The following is a 19,267-nucleotide window of genomic DNA, read 5'->3' as shown; positions in this document are numbered from 1 at the left end:
AAATGAAAAATATTAAAATTCTCCAAACAAGGTATGGAGGATTTGACTCCAGGAAATGTATATGAAGAGAAACAATTTTAATGCTTCTTAAGTGGGAACTGACACAAACTTTTTAACTTTTAATAAGATTGGCTGGAAGATATATGGCTAGTGGAAGAGGGCAAACTGGAAGCCCTCTTATGTTTTATGGAAAACATAAAATTTTCATGTTCTTTTTTTTATGGTTAAACAGTGAAAACAAAGTAAGTTGCTAGAATATAAAGAGTTGAATGACCATGAGCACAGAGAATAGAGTATTTTCACAGTCATTATTTTTCCCCATCCCATCTCGATTTGATGTCAATCAAAATACACCACTGGATATTTTAGTACCCAAAAAGTGCAATATGCTGGTGCAAATGTGCCAGTGACTTTACGTACAGTAAAGAAATGGGAAAGAGGAAAATGAAAAAGAAGATCATGTAGTAGTCAGGATGTGGTGGAACAAAACTGTGTTTCTTTTGTTTTGAACAGAGAATGTATTCTTGGTCTGTAGGAAGAGAGTTCTGGAATCAAATAACAAGTTCCTTCTTTAGTAGACACTTTCTGTCTACTGCTGGAACGCATCAATTTTATCCTTCATTCTCATTTCTAACTGTGCGGGTATGTCTGCTTCACTGATTGGCTGCCTTTCAAATGGGACTCTGATCTGCCTCAGAGACAAACCCTGTGTTCACAGAGGTTTTCCTTAGTTTGTTTAGTGTTATATGCTTAAATCTTACACTGCCCCCACAGAACCACGTGAACATTACTATGATTATTTTTCTCAGTCTTGACTTCTCCTTTGGGCTTTTCATCCACCATGGAGAATTTTGGAGTCTCCTTAGCTGCCACTTCACAAAGGAGGTACCAGGTCATCCACAGTGAATGAGTACACAAGCAAGTACCAGTACAGGAAGAAGCACTTCATTTCTTTATATGGCTGAAGATCATTCCACTGCATGGAATATACATTATTTATTCATTCATTCATCAGTTGATGAGACATTTAGGTTGTTTCCACTTTTTGGCTATTATGAATAATGCTACTATAAATATCTGTAGAGACACTTTTTGTGAACACATTTTCAATTCTCTTGGAAATATATACACACACATATATAGGAGTCACATGCAAGGTCATATGATACATCTATGTTTAACCTTTTGAGGAACTGTCAGACTGTTTTTCAAAGGGCCTGCATCATTCTGCTTTTCTACTGTCAAAGTATGAGGGTTTCAATTTTTCTAGGTCCTTGCCAATATTTGTTATTATGTGTTCTTTTGATTTCAGCCATCCTGGTGGGTGTGCAGTACTATTGCATTGTGGGTTTTTTGTTTTTTTGCATTGTGGTTTTGATTTGCAGTTTTCTGATGGTTAATGATACTGATATCTTTTTTTTTTAAAAGATTTTATTTATTTATTTGTCAGAGAGAGAGAGAGAGCACAAGCAGGCAGAGTGGCAGGCAGAGGCAGAGGGAGAAGAAGGCTCCCTGCCAAGCAAGGAGCCCAATGTGGGACTCGATCCCAGGACCCCAGGATCCTTGACTTGACTTGAGCCGAAGGCAGATGCTTAATCAACTGAGCCACCCAGGGTTCCCAATAGTGAGCATCTTTTTGGTGTTTATCGGTCATCTGTATATTTTCTTTGGAAAAATGTCTATTCAGATTCTTTGCCCATTTAAAAATTTTTTTTTATTTATACGTTTCAAGAGTTCTTTATATATATTCTAGATAGAAGTCCCTTAGCAGACATAAGCAAAAAAATTTTTTGCAAAACTTTTCTCTCAGTCTTTGGGTCATCTTTTCACTTTCTTGATGATATTATATTCTTCAAAGCACAAAGGTAAAATTTGATTATGTCCATTTATCTATTTTTTTCTTTTGTGGCTTGTACATCCAGGAAACTATTCTTAATCCAAGGTCATGAAGATTTACATTTATGTTTTCTTCTAAGAGTTTTCCAAGTAAGTCTGATCCATTTTCAGTAATTTTTGTATATGCTATGAGGCAGCAGTATACAAGCAACTTTAATTAATGTTTTTCATCTTAATAATGTAAAACTTTTAAACAGATTCAGATTTCAAAAGTGCTTTTTAGCTCTTGAAAGATATGTTAATTGCTCACTATCTACTTTTCTATAAGTGTGAAAATATTTATCAACTCCATTTTCACTTTGTGAAAGCTCAGTAATTTTTGAAGTTTTACTTTATACTTTCCTCCTTCCTTCTCTTAGTCCTACTAAATACCAAGAAATTGATATTTCTTCTGAACACAACTTTTGTCATTTTAAATTAAGTACTGTGGTACAACTGTAAAGTAATAAACAGGTCTCCATAAAACTAATTTTATCTCTACTTTATATTTTCCATATTTGCTATTTCAAATTCTTATCAGAATGTTTTCAATCTTGTTTCAATTGTCACATTTGTGTTTCTTAGCTTAAGAAACTATTATTTTTCAGTCTATAGATGGGAGAAATTAAAACTTGAAGCGAATTAATTCAGTTTCTCTCTCATCTACTTTAATTCTTTAATTACCTGTCTACTTCTCAGTCTTCCCAGTAAACTACCAAAACAATTCCCCAACTGGTTTTCTTTTTTTTTTTTTTTTTCTTTTTTTTTAGGCTTGGATTCTAATCTCAAGTCTGCCAACCTCCCACCTCTGGCTATTTCTCAGTAACATCTCAATCCCTAAACCATGAAACTCTGCAAGCACTGTTTTCAATTGCTCACTAAGATATTCTCCACCTTAGGGAAAAACAAAAACAAAAACAAAAAACACCTGAATTTCTCTAACACTATGGAGCCACATGACATACTCCTACCAGTGGATTTACTGTATTTCTCATCCCCATACTTCCTCCACCCATTCTTATCCTTGGATTTTCACTGATTAATATTCTCAAGCTTGCCTGTCTTAGCTCATGTAGCTCCTCCTTCGGTACTGGGGTAAACACTTGTATCACCATTTTACAGAACGTCATTACTCATTCTCATTGAAGAGTAGAACAAGAAGAAATCACTTGACTCAGAAATTCTCAAGATTCCTAAAGGATCAGAGATCATTCTCATTGTTCTACAAGCACTTATATCAGCATTCAGACAAAAGGTCAGGTTTAACTATTCTTTCCAAAAGTTTGCTTATATTTACAAACTTAATCTTCCAAATAATAGATATGCTTTGGCTAGAGGTTCACAATTAAGTTTACTTACAAATTAAGTTTCTTTGGTTTGATTTCAGTAAAAACAAAGCAAAACAAAACAAAACAAAAAAACAGTATAAATAGTTTAAAACAAAAAAAGGAAGACTTTGCAAGTGTGTTTTTCAGTTAACTTCCAAGATGAGAAATCTAAAATAACTCCTTACTTCCTTTCTTGGGAATTAGAGCCATTATATTCACAATGAAATACTACGTGTGTGTGTGTGTGTGTGTGTGTGTGTGTGTGTGTGTGTATAAACATTATATATTTGCATGTATGTGTGTATAAACATTTCCTAAGCCATGTTTCTGTTTGAATAATGTATGCTTATATATTGTTACAAGAGTATTTTTACTTCATGGACTTTTTAGAGTTGAATCATTTCCTTTTTATCAAAAAGGATAGCTAACACTTCAGAACAAGGCAAAAAGTATTTCCCTTTAAATATTTGAACAACTCATTCTAAAAATAATCCTTTCAAGAATTATTTCTACCCCACCCAACTGTCTAAGAAACAAGAGTAACAACTAGATTATTAATGCTTAAATTTCTACTCAGGAGAATACCATAACCTTAATGCAACCCTGTTATTGCACAGGAGATGATTATTCTGTAACCTTGGTTTTGATTTCATTAATTTAGGATTTTTTTAGGTTTGGTCTATGAGATTTTGATACTACTTTAATTTTCAAAGCCTTAATAGCCTTAATATTTAGTATCTTTCATAATTAAACTAAATTATTAGTGATAATAAATAAGAAGAAATAAATTTTTCATTTCATGAAGTTCATCTCAAACATCTAATAATTAATCATGATTTCACAGCCCATCTTTAGAAATATCCCCCAACAATCATATTGCCATGCAAGAATTCAGTAAGTATCTATCAAATAATTATGTGGTACGATAGAGGTGTTAGTTAATGATATGGCAATAATCATTTTGTAGTACATAAGTATATCAAATCAACATGGACGTCTTAAACTTACACTGTATATCAATTATATCTAAGTCAAGTTGGGGAAAAAAAAAACAAATAAAAGAACTAAACAAAACAAAAAAATGTACCATACTAAATGCCCAGATTTTCTCAAAATCCAAGATGCCAAATATTGTATCAGAACATGGAAATTAAGAGTCCAGATATATGATTTCTTTATCTGTGAACCTAATTTCCTCTATCAAAACTGGTTTATAGTTGTCAACCTCTTCTTCTCTTTCACAAATATGCTTTAGGAGGTAGAAATCAGTATGGTAATTTAGCAGCACCTAAGGCAGTGTGGTCCAATAGAAGGTATGCATCTGTGCTGTGCAATTTGGTAACCATTAGCGCACATGTCTACTGAACACCTAAAATATGATATAGCAACTGAAGAAGTGATTTAGTAATTTTACCTACTCTTAATGAATATTAATTAACATAGTGGCATGTGATTAGTGGCCATTGTATTAAACAGTACATGTTTAAGGTATTGAAATTATTGAATATTTTCATCTACAAATACTTCTGAAATAGAGAAAAGTGTTTTTTTTTTTTTAAAGATTTTATTTATTTATTTGTCAGAGAGAGAAGGGAGAGAGAGCAAGCACAGGCAGACAGAATGGCAGGCAGAGGCAGAGGGAGAAGCAGGCTCCCCGATGAGCAAGGAGCCCGATGTGGGACTCGATCCCAGGATGCTGGGATCATGACCTGAGCCGAAGGCAGCTGCTTAACCAACTGAGCCACCCAGGCGTCCCTCTTTTTTTTTTTTTTTTAAAGATTTTTATTTATTTATTTGACAGAGATCACAGGTAGGCAGAGAGGCAGGCAGAGAGAGAGGGGGAGGCAGGCTCCCTGCTGAGCAGAGAGCCTGATGTGGGGCTTGATCCCAGGGTCCTGGGATCATAACCTGAGCTGAAGGCAGAGGCTTTAACCCACTGAGCCACCCAGGTGCCCCGAAAAGTGGTTTCTTAACAGAAGCTATCAACAGAGGACTTTATAGGAATGCCTGTTGTCCTAATATGAATCTTTTTTCTATCACTCTAAAAAAAATGATTAAGTCCTGTTTTTCGCATGACACAGCATAGTCATCTTTTCATTGAATACAACCTAAGAAAAACAGCACTGGTATAGCATGCCCTTAAAAGACAATTGAGTGATCATTAGTTACATATATTAATTAAAACAAAGAAATAAAATGTGGTAAGAGTAAAAATGCTATAGGAATTTCATGGTTAGATTTTCCTTCAGATTAAATGATCAGGGAAAAGTCTGTGGAATGAAATCTCAAGTATTCAAAGTGTAAGAAACAGAAATGATTCAGAGAAAAGATGTTCTAGGCATAATGTGAAGCCTGAAAAGATAAACCAAAAATGTATGTTTAGCTGATGAATGGCATTTTCCTGAGAAGACAAAAAGGAAGAAATAAAATAGTTGAGGACTTTAGAAAGGAATGAATCTTCATTCTATCTTTATTTCTAATCTTTAGGTGTCTGTTTTAAATATATATTTTAAAATCAAAAGGACATTTAAACCTGGTTGTTTTGAAGTCTCTCAGAGCTGTGGAGATGTATTCAGATAAATGTTTTTCCATGAGTGCTACTCTGATCCAGGCTCTACCCTAAAAGGAAGAAAAAGAATAAAATGTGAAAAAAAATTACAAATTAAAAAATATTTGCCCACTGTGTCATCAAAAATATAAGCATTTTAATATGTAAAGAACCCAGTCAAATAATACATTTGATAAAGCTTAAAAAATATTTAAGTAGATGAGAACACGTAAATTTTGATTACAATATAGTATACTGTTATATCTCTAGAGATACAGGATGCAGAGATATACAGGATATAATACTAACCTTCTATCTTCTGAAGAGACATAACTATTAATATTGGGTCAGAGAATTCTTTTCATAACTCTCTACCTTATTAGCCCAGAGCAACATGCTAATTAAAATGAGTCCCCTTATGAAACATGAACAGTCTATTCTCTTTAAAAAAAAAAAAAAATTACTGTCATACCACTTGTTTAAGAAAATTTCCCACCTATCCTTCCAGAGGGAGGTTTTAGATAACTAATAACCAAATTTCATTATTTATCATGCATCCAAATCATGAATTACTGAGTTTGCACCCAGGACATTCTAAAAACTATTGCTGAATATTAAGCCAGAAAAAAACAAACACATGGCAAAATTACTCAGAACCATATTCTAGCAGAAAATCACAGAAACAGACAATTATGATTAAACGTGAGTAATTTTACTTTTGAAAGAAGTAATATCATTCAATAGTTGAGTAACCAGTTAATTATTTTTTAGTAATCCAAAGCATTTCTCCTGGACTCTTTGTTTAGAATTTAAGAATATAAGAAGTCATATTTGTAAGAAGAATTTTAAAATTTGATTACTTTTATTTTCCCTCAGCCCTCCACAAATCTCCAGAAAATCCATGAAGATTAATGAGATAGAAAAATCAAAACACTGCAATGACAGTTGTCTCCAACTCTAGTGAATTCACCAAACTTCTGGATAGGAAGGATCAAAAAGCAGTCAATCTAGACAGTGGTAAAACCTGACCAACTAGAAGCAGCAGTATTGTTGGGAAATAAAGGAATGATAAGGGTGTGATTAGCATGACAGTCAATTTGCCCATCAAGCTCAAAACCCCTTTTAGCTCGACAGTGCTCAGTCCATTGTTTCTGCAGAGTAAGCCTTGAGGAACCTACAATTAGCTGTGGCTGGCCTAACAGGAAGGAAGCAGCAAGCCATTGGTCAGCAATCCCAAGTTTCTCTCTTGAAATTTCCTTTGAAAGACAAGGAAGCTGGCAGTGGTGGCTTGAATCAAAAGGCTAAGATTTCACCAGAGCAGAAGCTGGGAGAGTTGCTCTCCAGAGAAAGTTAGACACAGGAGACTATGCTGTTGCTAGATAAGAAATGTGGGGAAAGTCCTGCTTCCTGATTTATTAATTTCAATCCATGCAAAAGTGGGCTGCACCTAACTTCCTGTCCTTGGATGTTTATGGAATTCATTATTACACTGTAATAATACACTGTGCTAATTTTAACGTTTCTTTTCTTTCAACAAAAAAAACTTTCACTAGAACAGAAGACAAACAGATATAAATGTGGCTGGAACGAACACGTGGGGAACATGTTCTCCACCAAGTGGGGAAGTCGAAAAACCAGGTTTAAGATTTTAGACTTTTTTATCAGTTGGATAATGGTGAACCACTTAAGGTTTGTTTTTTTTTCCTCCAGAGACACAAATACTCATTTCTTTGTCACTGAAAGTTTTCGACTAATAAACAAATAAATAAGTAAATAGTAGTCAACACTTCTTAAGGCTGTAATTAATATATGCTTGGCTCTGTTTTAAGATACATTAAGATATTTAATCTTCCCGGGGTGCCTGGGTGGCTCAGTCAGTTAAGTGTCGAACTCCTGATTTGGGCCCAGGTCAGGATCTCAGAGTTGTAAGATCGAGGCCCCTTTGGGCCCCGTGCTCATCGGGGAGTCTGCTTGAGAGTCTCATTCTCCTTCTGCCTCTCTGCCTGCTCACATTCTTGCTCTCTCTCAAATAAAGAAGGAAATCTTTAAAAAAAAAAAAAAGATATTTAACCTTCCCAAGAATTGTGTGGGTTACATTACAATACTATCCCTACTTTTCTCTATAAGGAAACAAAAAAATAGACAAATCAAGAACATAGGAAACATCTCACCACCAAACCAACCAACCTAACTGAATAAAAACCTATATACTCTATATTCCTTTCTGTTTCAGGGGATAAACTGTAATCATGTAAGAGAACAAAAAGACAAATTACAGAATAGGCAAAGATATCTGCATTACATGCATCTGACAAAAGACTCATTTATCAAATACAAATAATTCTTACAAATCCATAAAAATAAATAAAAAATGGGGCCTGTAAGGGGAACACTTCAAGTACAAATTCAATTTCTTTAGTGGATATCAGAATACCCAGATGTTTTCTTCCTTTTTATGTTAGTTTTAGAATTTTTTTTCAAAGAATTTGGCCATTTCATCTACAGTTTAAATTGTATAGATATGAAGTATTCATAATATCCTTTTAGGATTTTTAAGGCCTATTGGGTCTATTGGGTTGATTGGGCTCTTCTTTATTCCTGATACTAGTAATTTATAATCTCTCTTTTTCTCTTTATGAATGCTTCTTGCTGGAAGCTTATCAATTATATTAATCTTTTTAAAACGACCAAGTGTTTGTTTAGTTGATTTTCTCTGAGTGTACGTTTTTTTCATTTAATTCAACTTTTGCTTTTCATTATTTCTTTCCTTCTTTTGGAGTATGTATTTTTTAATAGGTTTTTAGATGAAAACTTTGATCACTGATTTTTAGCCTTTACTCTTTTTTTATATACATAAGAGTCTATATTTAAGCTTATTTTCCTCTAACCACAAGTTTTTACATGTTATATTTTTATTATCACTACTTTCCACCTATTTTTCAATTTCAACTATAATTTCTTCTTTCATCCATGAGTTATTAAGAAGTCCTTCTCAATGTTGACTCACATAAGCATTTTCTAGTTTTCTTTTTGTTATTAATGATAGCTTAATTCCTTTGTGGTTAGATAACACACTTTAGATGATTTCAATCTGAAATTCAAGGAGATGAATTATAAAGTCAGCCAATGATCAATTTTTGTGTAGGTTCTATGTTTGACATGAATAAGTATTTTATAGTTTTCTAGCTATACTTTATTATATATATAGTATATTATATTATACACTATGTTATATATTATATATATATTTATATATATATTAAATACTGGAATATATACTCCAGTTCTCTGGTACTACTAGTCTTTATTTATATTTTCTACTACAATTATTTAAACATTCATTATCTTGGGGAGCCTGGGTGGCTCAGTGGATTAAGCCTCTGCCTTTGGCTCAGGTCATGATCTCAGGGTCCTGGGATCGAGCCCCACTTCAGGCTCTCTGCTCAGAGAGCCTGCTCCCCCCCCAACTCTCTGCCTACTTGTGATCTCTCTGTCAAATAAACAAAATAAAAAAAAAAAGTTCATTATCTTCATCTCCCATAGGTCTCTTTCACTTGTCTTTTTTATATTTCTTAGTTTTGATCATTTGATCTTGTTTCCTGATATTTGTAGTGGGTTTTGATCGAATACTAGACATTGTATATAAAATTCTGTAGCTGCACTAATACTATCTTTCCTTAGAATAGATTTAATTTTCTTCAAATAGGCAAGGAGTATACTTGAAAATCACTCTACACTATTTAAGAGCACCATTTTAGGTCTTTTTTGGGCTGGTCTTTATCTGAATTTCCCTTACTCCCAAGGGAAGAGATTTCAAATAAAAAAGAGATCCCTAGAGTATTTTACAGGGCCCCTCCAACTTGTTTGACCTTGAACTCTAACCTCTGTCTCTCCAGAACAAGAGTAGGAAATCTTCAATCAGCTTTTTTAGCCTCCTATCTGCTGCTTTCAGCTTGGTTTATGAAACTTCTGCTGTGCTTAAGGTGGCTAAGAGTTGGCAAACAGCTCACAGGAAAACTGCATGTACAACCTCAGACGTGTATGTCTGCTCTTCTCTTAGTGTATTAAGTCCTGGTTTCACTGGCAGTTCCCAGATCCCTCTTCTGTTTCTCTAGCCCAGCGAAACTAAAAGAACCCTAAAGCTCTCTGATTAGCCTCTATACCAACAATGTGAAAAGACAAATGCCCATAGGCTAAAAGCCAAGGTGAACTTAGGACTCACCTCAAGTACCATCCTTCTCTCCAGTATTGTGGCCACTGGAGTCCTCATGCCTTGGTTGTTTTCTTAGCTCTTAAATTTGTTGCTCTGCATATTTTTTTTTTTTTTCTAAAGATTTTATTTATTTATTTGACAGACAGATCACAAGTAGGCAGAGATGCAGGCAGAGAGAGAGGAGGAAGCCGGCTCCCCGCCGAGCAGAAAGCCCGATGCGGGGCTCGAACCCAGGACCTGGGATCATGACCTGAGCCGAAGGCAGCGGCTCAACCCACTGAGCCACCCAGGCGCCCCTGTTGCTCTGCATATTTTATCCAAACTTTACAGCTATTCTTGGCAGAAGGGTTGCTCCGATATAAGCTATCCTATCATCACTAGAAGCAGAAACTGGTTCATTTCTCACCTCCAAGATCATCTGTTTCTTGACTCTAGTTTTACCCTTATATTAATATGACTCTCTCTCCTTCCCTGTGCATGCTTCATACTGATTCAGTGGATCTTTATGAAAAGTAAATTAGATTATAGTACTCTATTGTTTAAAAAAAATTACAAGAAAGAGAGCCCTAAGTTGCACCTCATTGAATTTAGAATAATATCTAAACTGCTAATATACCTTGCTGCCTCTGCTCACTATTTGCACAGTACCTTTCTTCCCATAATTCACATCCTGGCTCAAATGTTGTTACCTCACACAAGCCTTCCCTACCTACACTATCTAAGAGAGTGCTTCCTTCCACCACTCTGATCTCTTTCTAATCTCTTAACCTGCTCCATTTTTTCATGGCTCCTGAGATTATATTACGTATATAATATGTATATATAAAATGACACACATAATATTTGTTTTCTGCCATCCTTTTCACCAATACCACTGTATCATCAGTATTTATAACAATTTCTAGCACACAGTAGGTCCTCAATATATATTTGTTGACCACCTGGAGGAAACTCAAGAAGATAAGTAACTTGCTCATTGCTAGCAGTCATTAGAGGCACCAGTGACAAATGGGGAAAAGGAATGATGTGAGAAAAATGGCATTTTATAATGACTCATATGAAGTTAGTATTTAAAATGGAGAGAGTATAAAACAAATGGGCAGAATCAGAGTATGTCTGGTTTCTGCTTGGGAAATGGTTTCTTTATTTTTAAAGCTGCCCAAGTATGTCTGACATTCTTCCAGGTTTGGAACCATCACAACAAAAGTCTAGAGATAGGAAACATGAAGTGGTGGCTTGAAGAGATAGATTTTTGAGTGACTAATAGAAAATGATCATAAAAATGGCATCTTCACAAACCTATACCTTACTGTAAAGTTTTAGTATTTGATAACTCTGGTGTATGTGTGATTAATAACCCCCCGTCCCCAACTCATCCTCTTTCCATAAAAAATTTGGCTAACCTGCTCTATGAAAGAGCAGTGACAAAGTTGGTTTTTTTTTTTTTAAAGATTTTATTTATTTATTTGAGAGAGAGAGAGAATGAGAGGGGAGAGGTCAGAGGGAGAAGCAGATTCCCTGCCAAGCAGGGAACCTGATGTACGACTCGATCCCAGGACTCCAGGATCATGACTTGAGCCAAAGGCAGTTGCTTAAGCAACTGAGCCACCCAGGTGCCCCCAAAGTTGGCTTTTAGACAAAGGAAAAAGTGAACAAGAGGATGAGACCTGAAAAGACCAGGAGGGATTAAGGATTTCTGTCCTAAGAATGTGTTAAGGACTACATTCACAGTTCTGACATGCTATACGTGCTCAATAAAAATTTATCTGATGGAAAGATGCATGAATATATAAATGGCTGATGGACCAGCATACTCAGAAATTGGTCTAATACATTAAACTCAAGAACAGAACGAATGCACAGGATAAGCAACCACAAACTAAGAAAGCCTAACTCAGCCACAAACAAGAGGTGTTCTTAAAAACAAAGAAAAAGTGGGGTGCCTGGGTGGCTCAGTGGGTTAAAGCCTCTGCCTTCAGCTCAGGTCATGATCCCAGGGTCCTGGGATCGAGCCCCACATCGGGCTCTCTGCTCAGCAGGGAGCCTGCTTCCCCCCCTCTCTCTGCCTGCCTCTCTGCCTACTTGTGATCTGTCTGTCAAATAAATAAATAAAATCTTAAAAAAAAAACAAAGAAAAAGAAAAAACTTTGTAAGGTATTCAGGAAGGCAAGAAAAACCTCAAGAACAGCACAGAGCTCATATTTGGGAGTCTAGAACCAACAACAAAAATGAAAGGAGAAAAGGGATTTCTTGAGCTTGAAGTCAGTGGGAATACTAAGAAAATTCAATGGAAGTATCTGTAAGACAAGTAACAGTAGTAAATAAGGATCCAATTAGGGGAGTTTCTGTCAGAAATAATATATTATGCTTACAGGTAATCAGCCCAGTAGCAGGTGAGAAAGGTGAGTATGCTCAGAAGGGAGGGAAATAAATGCCTGCTGAGATGAAGTTAGTTTTCTAATAGTGCTAATTCTAATCTGAAAACTAAATTAAAAATCCCCTGGGGCACCTGGGTGGCTCAGTTGGTTAAGTGTCTGCATTTGGCTCAGGTCATGATCTCAGGGTCCTGGGATCAAGACCCATTGGGCTCCCTGCTCAGTGGTGGGCCTGCTTCTCTCCTTGTCCCTGCTCACACTCTCTCTTTCAAATAAATAAATAAAATGAAGAAGAAGGAGAAGGAGAAGAAAGGAGGAGGAGAAGACAGGAGGAGGAGGAGGAGGAAGAAAGAAAGAAAGAAATCCCATATACAGAAATCCCATTCCCCAAACCTTTGTATATTGTAGAAAGAAGAGCTGCCAAGGTATCTGAGATGTCAGATGGAAAGATTACAGACATGATCTTCAGTTCAAATATTCTATTCCATTGTTAGGCTTTGTTTAAGCCCCGGAAAATAGTTCAACTGGTTATGTACTGAGCAAAGAGAGGGACTGTCAGCATTTCACAGATCTCAGCTTAGTGATTTTCAGATCTCCCATGGCGGCAAGTTTATGACGTGAATCTAAGTTGTACAGTAGTTCTGCGACATGGACAATCCTGATTCAATCAAAACTAAATTTAGGGGCGCCTGGGTGGCTCAGTGGGTTAAGCCGCTGCCTTCGGCTCAGGTCATGATCTCAGGGTCCTGGGATCGAGTCCCGCATCGGGCTCTCTGCTCAGCAGGGAGCCTGCTTCCCTCTCTCTCTCTCTGCCTGCCTCTCTGTCTACTTGTGATCTCTCTCTATCAAATCAATAAATAAAATCTTTAAAAAAAAAAAAAACTAAATTTAAAGAATGTTTCTATACTGAATTAGTCATTCTCCAGAAAGGTACCTTGTCATCCACTGCTTAAAACATCATCCACATAGCCCTAAAGGTATAATTAAAGGTATTCTTCTTATAAAGAATTCAGAAATGAAAATCTGTTTGGGTCCCAAGTGTACAGAGTTGCACATTATTTAACAGGTGAATTTGGTGCTGTGGTTCTGTTTTCACAAGTGTTAAGGTTGGATGAGATGGATACTACATAGGCTAGTAGTCATTCTAGAAAGCAGCTCAAAGGCTCAATAAACCAGCTGTCTGAGGTATTTGCTTAATCCTTCAATCCTGACAGTTGCCAGGTGTGATTTGCTGGGTAGATTAAATACTTTGCTCTGCCCACTGTAATGAATAAAGACAGTAGTAATCTTTGCATGCACACTTTTCCCAGCATCACCAGGCAAATCATAGATCTCTCTTTCCCACTAAATGGAATCTGTTTGAGGCCTGAGCAAAGCAAAGATCGATGGTAGGATTTGGAACATGATTGTTCAGCACTGGTTTCGTACAGAATAAGTATTAACAGCATCTTGCTACATGGGGCTTATTCCTTAGAATCTCATTAAGAAAGATGGCATCTGGGGTTTGTATTTCTGCATTCCACCCAGGTCAAAATGCTACATTTCTAATGTTTGTTAACTTCTCAATTACCTCTTGTATTTTGGTATATGCTAGTTCTATAAATATATTCTCCTCTATATGGAAGGGGCTTAGAATACAATTGTCATGTTAATTGTTCCTTCTTTTAATTTGAAAATAAGAAACTAAAGTTTATGTGCCACCTGGGGTACTTTCTATTTGTATAGACTTGATTCACTCAAATCACAGCTTACCTTTTAATCTTAACCTACAGAAATCAAGATATTATTCTTAAGCCATAAGAAAAACATGAAAGGAAAAAAGATATAAATGCAATGAAGATGTAAAGGGGAATTCAGATTGCACATTTTTTTTTTTTTTTAGATTGCACATTTTTTAAAAGATTTTATTTATTTATTCGACAGACAGAGATCACAAGTAGGCAGAGAAGTAGGCAGAGAGAGAGGAAGGGAAGCAGGCTCCCTGCTGAGCAGAGAGCCCGATGATGCGATGATGCGGGGCTTGATCCCAGGACCACGGGATCATGACCTGAGCGGAAGGCAGAGGCTCTAACTCACTGAGCCATCCAGGCACCCCTGCACATTTTTTGAACCCGTAGTTAATCAATTAGAAAATAAATAAATACTTAAAGTCAAGAGTTTGAGAAAATAGAGGCCAAAGGACTACCAAGACAACATTATAGCTAAGAAGAGAGCTATTAATATAAAAAACAAGATTTCAACTTTTAAAAGAAAAAATATTTTTAAAACTCTAGCTATAATTGACCTAAAAATGAAGGCATTTAGCTTGAAAAATGTATGATTCAATCTAAAAAAGCTAGAAGTCACTCAAACAGAAAGTTAACCACTTCTCAGACAGCCCCCTGGCTGGAATGGCAGAAGGCAGTGAAGGAGGGAGTAGCAATTTTAGAGAATGAACTCTATGGCTTTAGTCTTCATAAGGTGACAAAAATCATAGCTATCAACTTTACCAAAATTTTAAGATGTTTAACTATGTTTCTAATCATCTCATTAAATTTAAATATTATAGATTGAATTTTTTAAAAAGTTAGTTTTTGTTTCACAAAATATTTAATTTCAATATAACTTTATAGTAATCAAAATTACTAACCAGTAACTTTCCAGAAGAAAAAATATCCTAAATAAAAACAGGTGCAGGAACAATAAACTCGGAAACTATACTTTTAAAAGATGATTATTATACTTTCATTTATTATAGACACATAATTTATAAGTTTGTAACTATTTTATTAATTTATTTGAGAAAGAGAGAGCACAGGCAGGGGAGGAGCAGAGGAAGAAGCAGGCTCCCTGCTAAGCAAGGAGCCCGATGATGGGAGACTTGATCCTGGACCCTGGGATCATGACCTGAGCTGAAGGCAGACACTTAACCGTCTGAGCCATCCAGGTGCCCTCATTCTGTAATTCTTAAGTGTCAAAAATAATAAGGAACCTAGTATGACAATTCAATAAAAAAATCAAAGTCCTAAACCAAAGCCAATACATGAACAGCTTATATGAACAGCTCAGACTTTTTATAATTTTAAAAACTACTGAGGACTCCAACGTGCTTTCATGTGGGTTATATCTATTCATATTTACTGTATTACAAGTCAAAACTGGGAACTTCAGGTAATTAAAAAAATAAATAAACCCATTATATGTTGACATAAATATTTTATGAAAAATAACTATCTTTTCCTAAACAAAAGTATTAGTGACAAAAGTGGGTCTGTTTTACATTTCTTTAAATTTTTTTAAATGTATGGCTTAGGAGCGCCTGGGTGGCTCAGTTGGTTAAGCGACTGCCTTCAGCTCAGGTCTTGATCCTGGAGTCCCGGGATCGAGTTCCGCATCAGGCTCCCTGCTTGGCAGGGAGTCTGCTTCTCTCTCTCTCTCATTCACTCTTTCTCAAATAAATAAATCTTTAAAAAAATGTATGTCTTAATGAAAGAGGACTAGGGATCTGCTGATGCATTTAATCTGTTACAATGTGTTGTTTTAGTTGAAGCATCTGACAGCTATCTAGCCTCAGACAGATACATATTTGCAAAAGGGAATCTTTTATAGTCTTTTTCAGAGAATTGTGGATATTCTTCTTTAATTCTACATTAAAACTCAGTAACTGATAATTTCTAAAAGGCTAATTGCAACATGGAAAATATAACCATATCAATGAACTTTTCATACTGCATTTCATTAAATCCATTAGGTCTGAATAGATCTTTTACCCATGCATATTTTATAATTCCATGCACTGATCATTGGAAATTATGAGTTTTGCCAGTTTACCAAATGCTAACACTTTTCATTAAACAATTAAAAAATACATATGCTAATATCAACATCATTGTTATCAGGAAAGTCTGTAAGTACAGGGAAACAATTGGGCTTAAGATGGTGATAATAAGTTTTCTAAGATTCTAATTTTTACTCGGAAGTTTTAATTTTACCATTGGCAACCAATGCTGTCAGCTGCTTCCCTGGAATTAACAGGCTGACTTTGTTCATTTTTATTCAAGAAAATTCTACCAAATGTCCAAGTCTAAAAAACTATCATTTGTATGCTTTTCTTTTAAGTAAAAATAGTATTACATGGGAAAAGTTTCTAATTTAGCTCACAAATCAAACTATATGAGTACTTCTCCTTGAGACAACCATCATATTTTAGAATGCTACAAATGCTTTATGCATACTTTCCATTTTATTACTCAGGATATTAAAAAGAGAGGCACTCAAATGTTGAAACTTAATAAAATTAATAATGTTTACTGTACCATCATGGACATTTTGAAGAGGAACTGGCTTTTCTTTTTTCTTTCTTTTTTTTTTTTTTGACAGGGTACAGTGGAAAAAACCCAGTGTTTAGTAGGAGTTAGATGCCACTGCCTTAATTCATGCTAAGGAACTAGCAATTTTGCCACCATTGTTTCTGTATCAGCAGCGCAAGTGTCAACACAGTGCAAAAGGCAAATAACACCTTGGTACTACATGAAAATACTTTTGACATTATGAACCCTCAGGGTTCCTCAGGACACTGAGAGCTACTGGTTTGGGTAACTCAAGAAATGTAGAAACTTCACAGAATAGGAAATATTTTATTGTGCTTCTCAAAAAAGAATTCATAGTGACTAACTTCAAACCTTCTTGCTATTCATAAAGCAACAAGGAAGATTCAAAAACATTCTAAATAACTACATGCAACTAAAAAAAAAAAAAGAAAGAAACAGACATACAAAAGATTTTTGACACGGTCAAGTGCTTAATCCCAACCAAGAAAAAAAATTTATATAGCAAAGAGCTCAAATTTTTCTATTTCAGTCAAAAACTGCTGGGGATTAGATTATACACATGGCATATTATTATTTATGTCTTACCTTAGCTCTAGAAGAACTGACATTTTCCATATTTTCAATGCTGCAGATACAATTCTGTGAAACTTTCCGGCAAGCCACTCTGATATAGTCCCAGAAGCTACGAGGACTTTCATAACCAAACCAGGTTACTTGACCTTCAGGAGACAAATTGTAATACAAAATAAAAGAAAACTAGACTAGGACATTCCAAATGCAAGAATAAAATTTTGAAAAATAAAAGACAGCCTAGTGTGTCATAGCGAAAAGGGCGCTGACCTGAGTGGCAAAAAGCCTTCCATCTAGTCCTGCTCTCCTTTAACTAGTTGCAGTACTGTGGACAATTTATTTAATGGATGGGGATCATAGTTTTGTCAACAACAAAATCAAACGAATGAAAGAAAAAGGGACAGAACACTAAAAAAGAAATCTCTTGCAGTTTAATATTCCATTATTCTAAGGCCTTCTTTTAGACAGGTCCCAGAAAACCCTCCTTATGGTTCTAGTTAACCATTAATTCACAAGTTGTATTCGAAGGTTGTATTCTAAAGCTTTCTCTACTTAGAGAAACAGAAAAAATAATAACACAACACTTATCCTCCTCTTCATAAGGAAACGTCCAAGAAATGAAACGATGTTGTGGTCTAAGTATTCATGATGAATTAGAATCCTGTGTTCACTGATCAAACATAATCTACCGAACCACTCTCATCTACAAAGTCGTCCAGTTCCTCTCATTCACCTGCTCTCTACTAGTGGGCAGCACATGAAAAGACCTTCAGGCATTTACCATTACAATTTTTCAGATGCGGGTAATTATATGTCTACTCATGAACGAATGTTCTTTTACATGTTATTTTACATCAGTATTAATATTTCTATAAGGGACTCTGAGTGGTGGGTTCATGGGCAAGATTTTATACTCTGAGCATTTTAAAGTAGGATATAAGAGACATCTCAATTCTTTCTTTAGTTTTCTGGAATGATAAGTCTTACTTAGGGAAGTTGTTTAATCTTAAAATAGAAAGATCTGCTTTACATTTTAAACTGGGCTTCCTCAATTACTTATCTTAAATATTCCTGTCCCCAATAATTGCTTCTCTGTAGAAACATCAAAAGTATTCTATCAACAAGCACCATTTTAGGAGTGATGTCTCAAATGATAGTTCAGTGGTTTTTAGCAGCCTCTAACAATAACTGAGCTGCTTTTTAAAAAATACCCATGCCTGGGCTCCACCCCAAGGTAAATAATCAAAATCTTTAAGGGCGGGCCCAGGCATAGGTATTTTTTAAAAAGATCCCCCTGGTATTTCTAATAATGCATTTATGTGTAATTAACCAATAGAAACTGTACATATCATGATAGGTAACTCTTATTCATTATTCAGGACGTTTTAAAGTCCTTTTCTTCTTGTAATCCATGTATGATCTCCATAGTGGGTCAATTCCTCCCTATGCACTGACACAGCACCCTGTGCTTGCTTATCCTTACAACTGTTTACTTGATTATCTTACATATTAGGTGGTAAAATTGGCAAGGCAGGGATTGTGTCTTCTTTGACTTCAAATCAATCTCTAACACTTAATGCTTGGCTCATAGTAGGCATTCAGTAAATATTTGTTAAACAAATCAACTGGCAAATCAACACAAATCATCACCTTAATTACAATACACATAAAATTTGAATTTTAAAAATCTATCTTCTTATAGTGACAGTTCAATAACAATCTGGTATTAAGAAATGTGTATCCTAGATTTCAAATGTCCAACATTCCAGACAAACATACCTTTGTCTTTATAAATAAAAATACAAAAGCATCTCAAATCCGTATTCAACTCAATGTCTCTAAACTCAATGTTTCTTTAAAAATCAGATCTTACTACCTACAAATAAAAATGTATAGAAATACTTATAATCTCCCTTCTTCCTCTCAATCTCTCCCCGTCACTTTCCTTTGCCTCCTTTGTTCTTCGACTTTAAAAAGTTCCTGGTACAGTACTTCAATATAATTTGTCTTTAAGACAATTTTCATGTCATCAATTTGTCAGACATTTG

The 19,267-nt window shown here is 35.3% G+C and overlaps 1 protein-coding gene across 7 annotated transcripts in view; it reads right to left on the bottom strand.

The window, feature by feature from the left end:
* The window catches only part of RUNDC3B (RUN domain containing 3B), a 143,762-nt gene that overhangs the window by 67,116 nt on the left and 57,379 nt on the right, over nt 1-19,267 (bottom strand). For all 7 annotated transcript variants that reach the window (XM_047694681.1, XM_047694679.1, XM_047694682.1 and 4 more), the window contains 2 exons: nt 17,235-17,368; nt 5,737-5,822 (listed from right to left, as the gene is read on the bottom strand). In XM_047694681.1, the coding sequence (XP_047550637.1) occupies nt 5,737-5,822; nt 17,235-17,368 (220 nt within the window). The remainder of the gene's footprint in view (nt 1-5,736; nt 5,823-17,234; nt 17,369-19,267) is intronic.

Source organism: Lutra lutra, chromosome 11, assembly GCF_902655055.1.
Source record: "Lutra lutra chromosome 11, mLutLut1.2, whole genome shotgun sequence".
NCBI lineage: Eukaryota > Metazoa > Chordata > Mammalia > Carnivora > Mustelidae > Lutra > Lutra lutra.
Note: the sequence above shows the minus strand (reverse complement) of the source record. Positions and strands in the feature narration are given on the sequence as shown.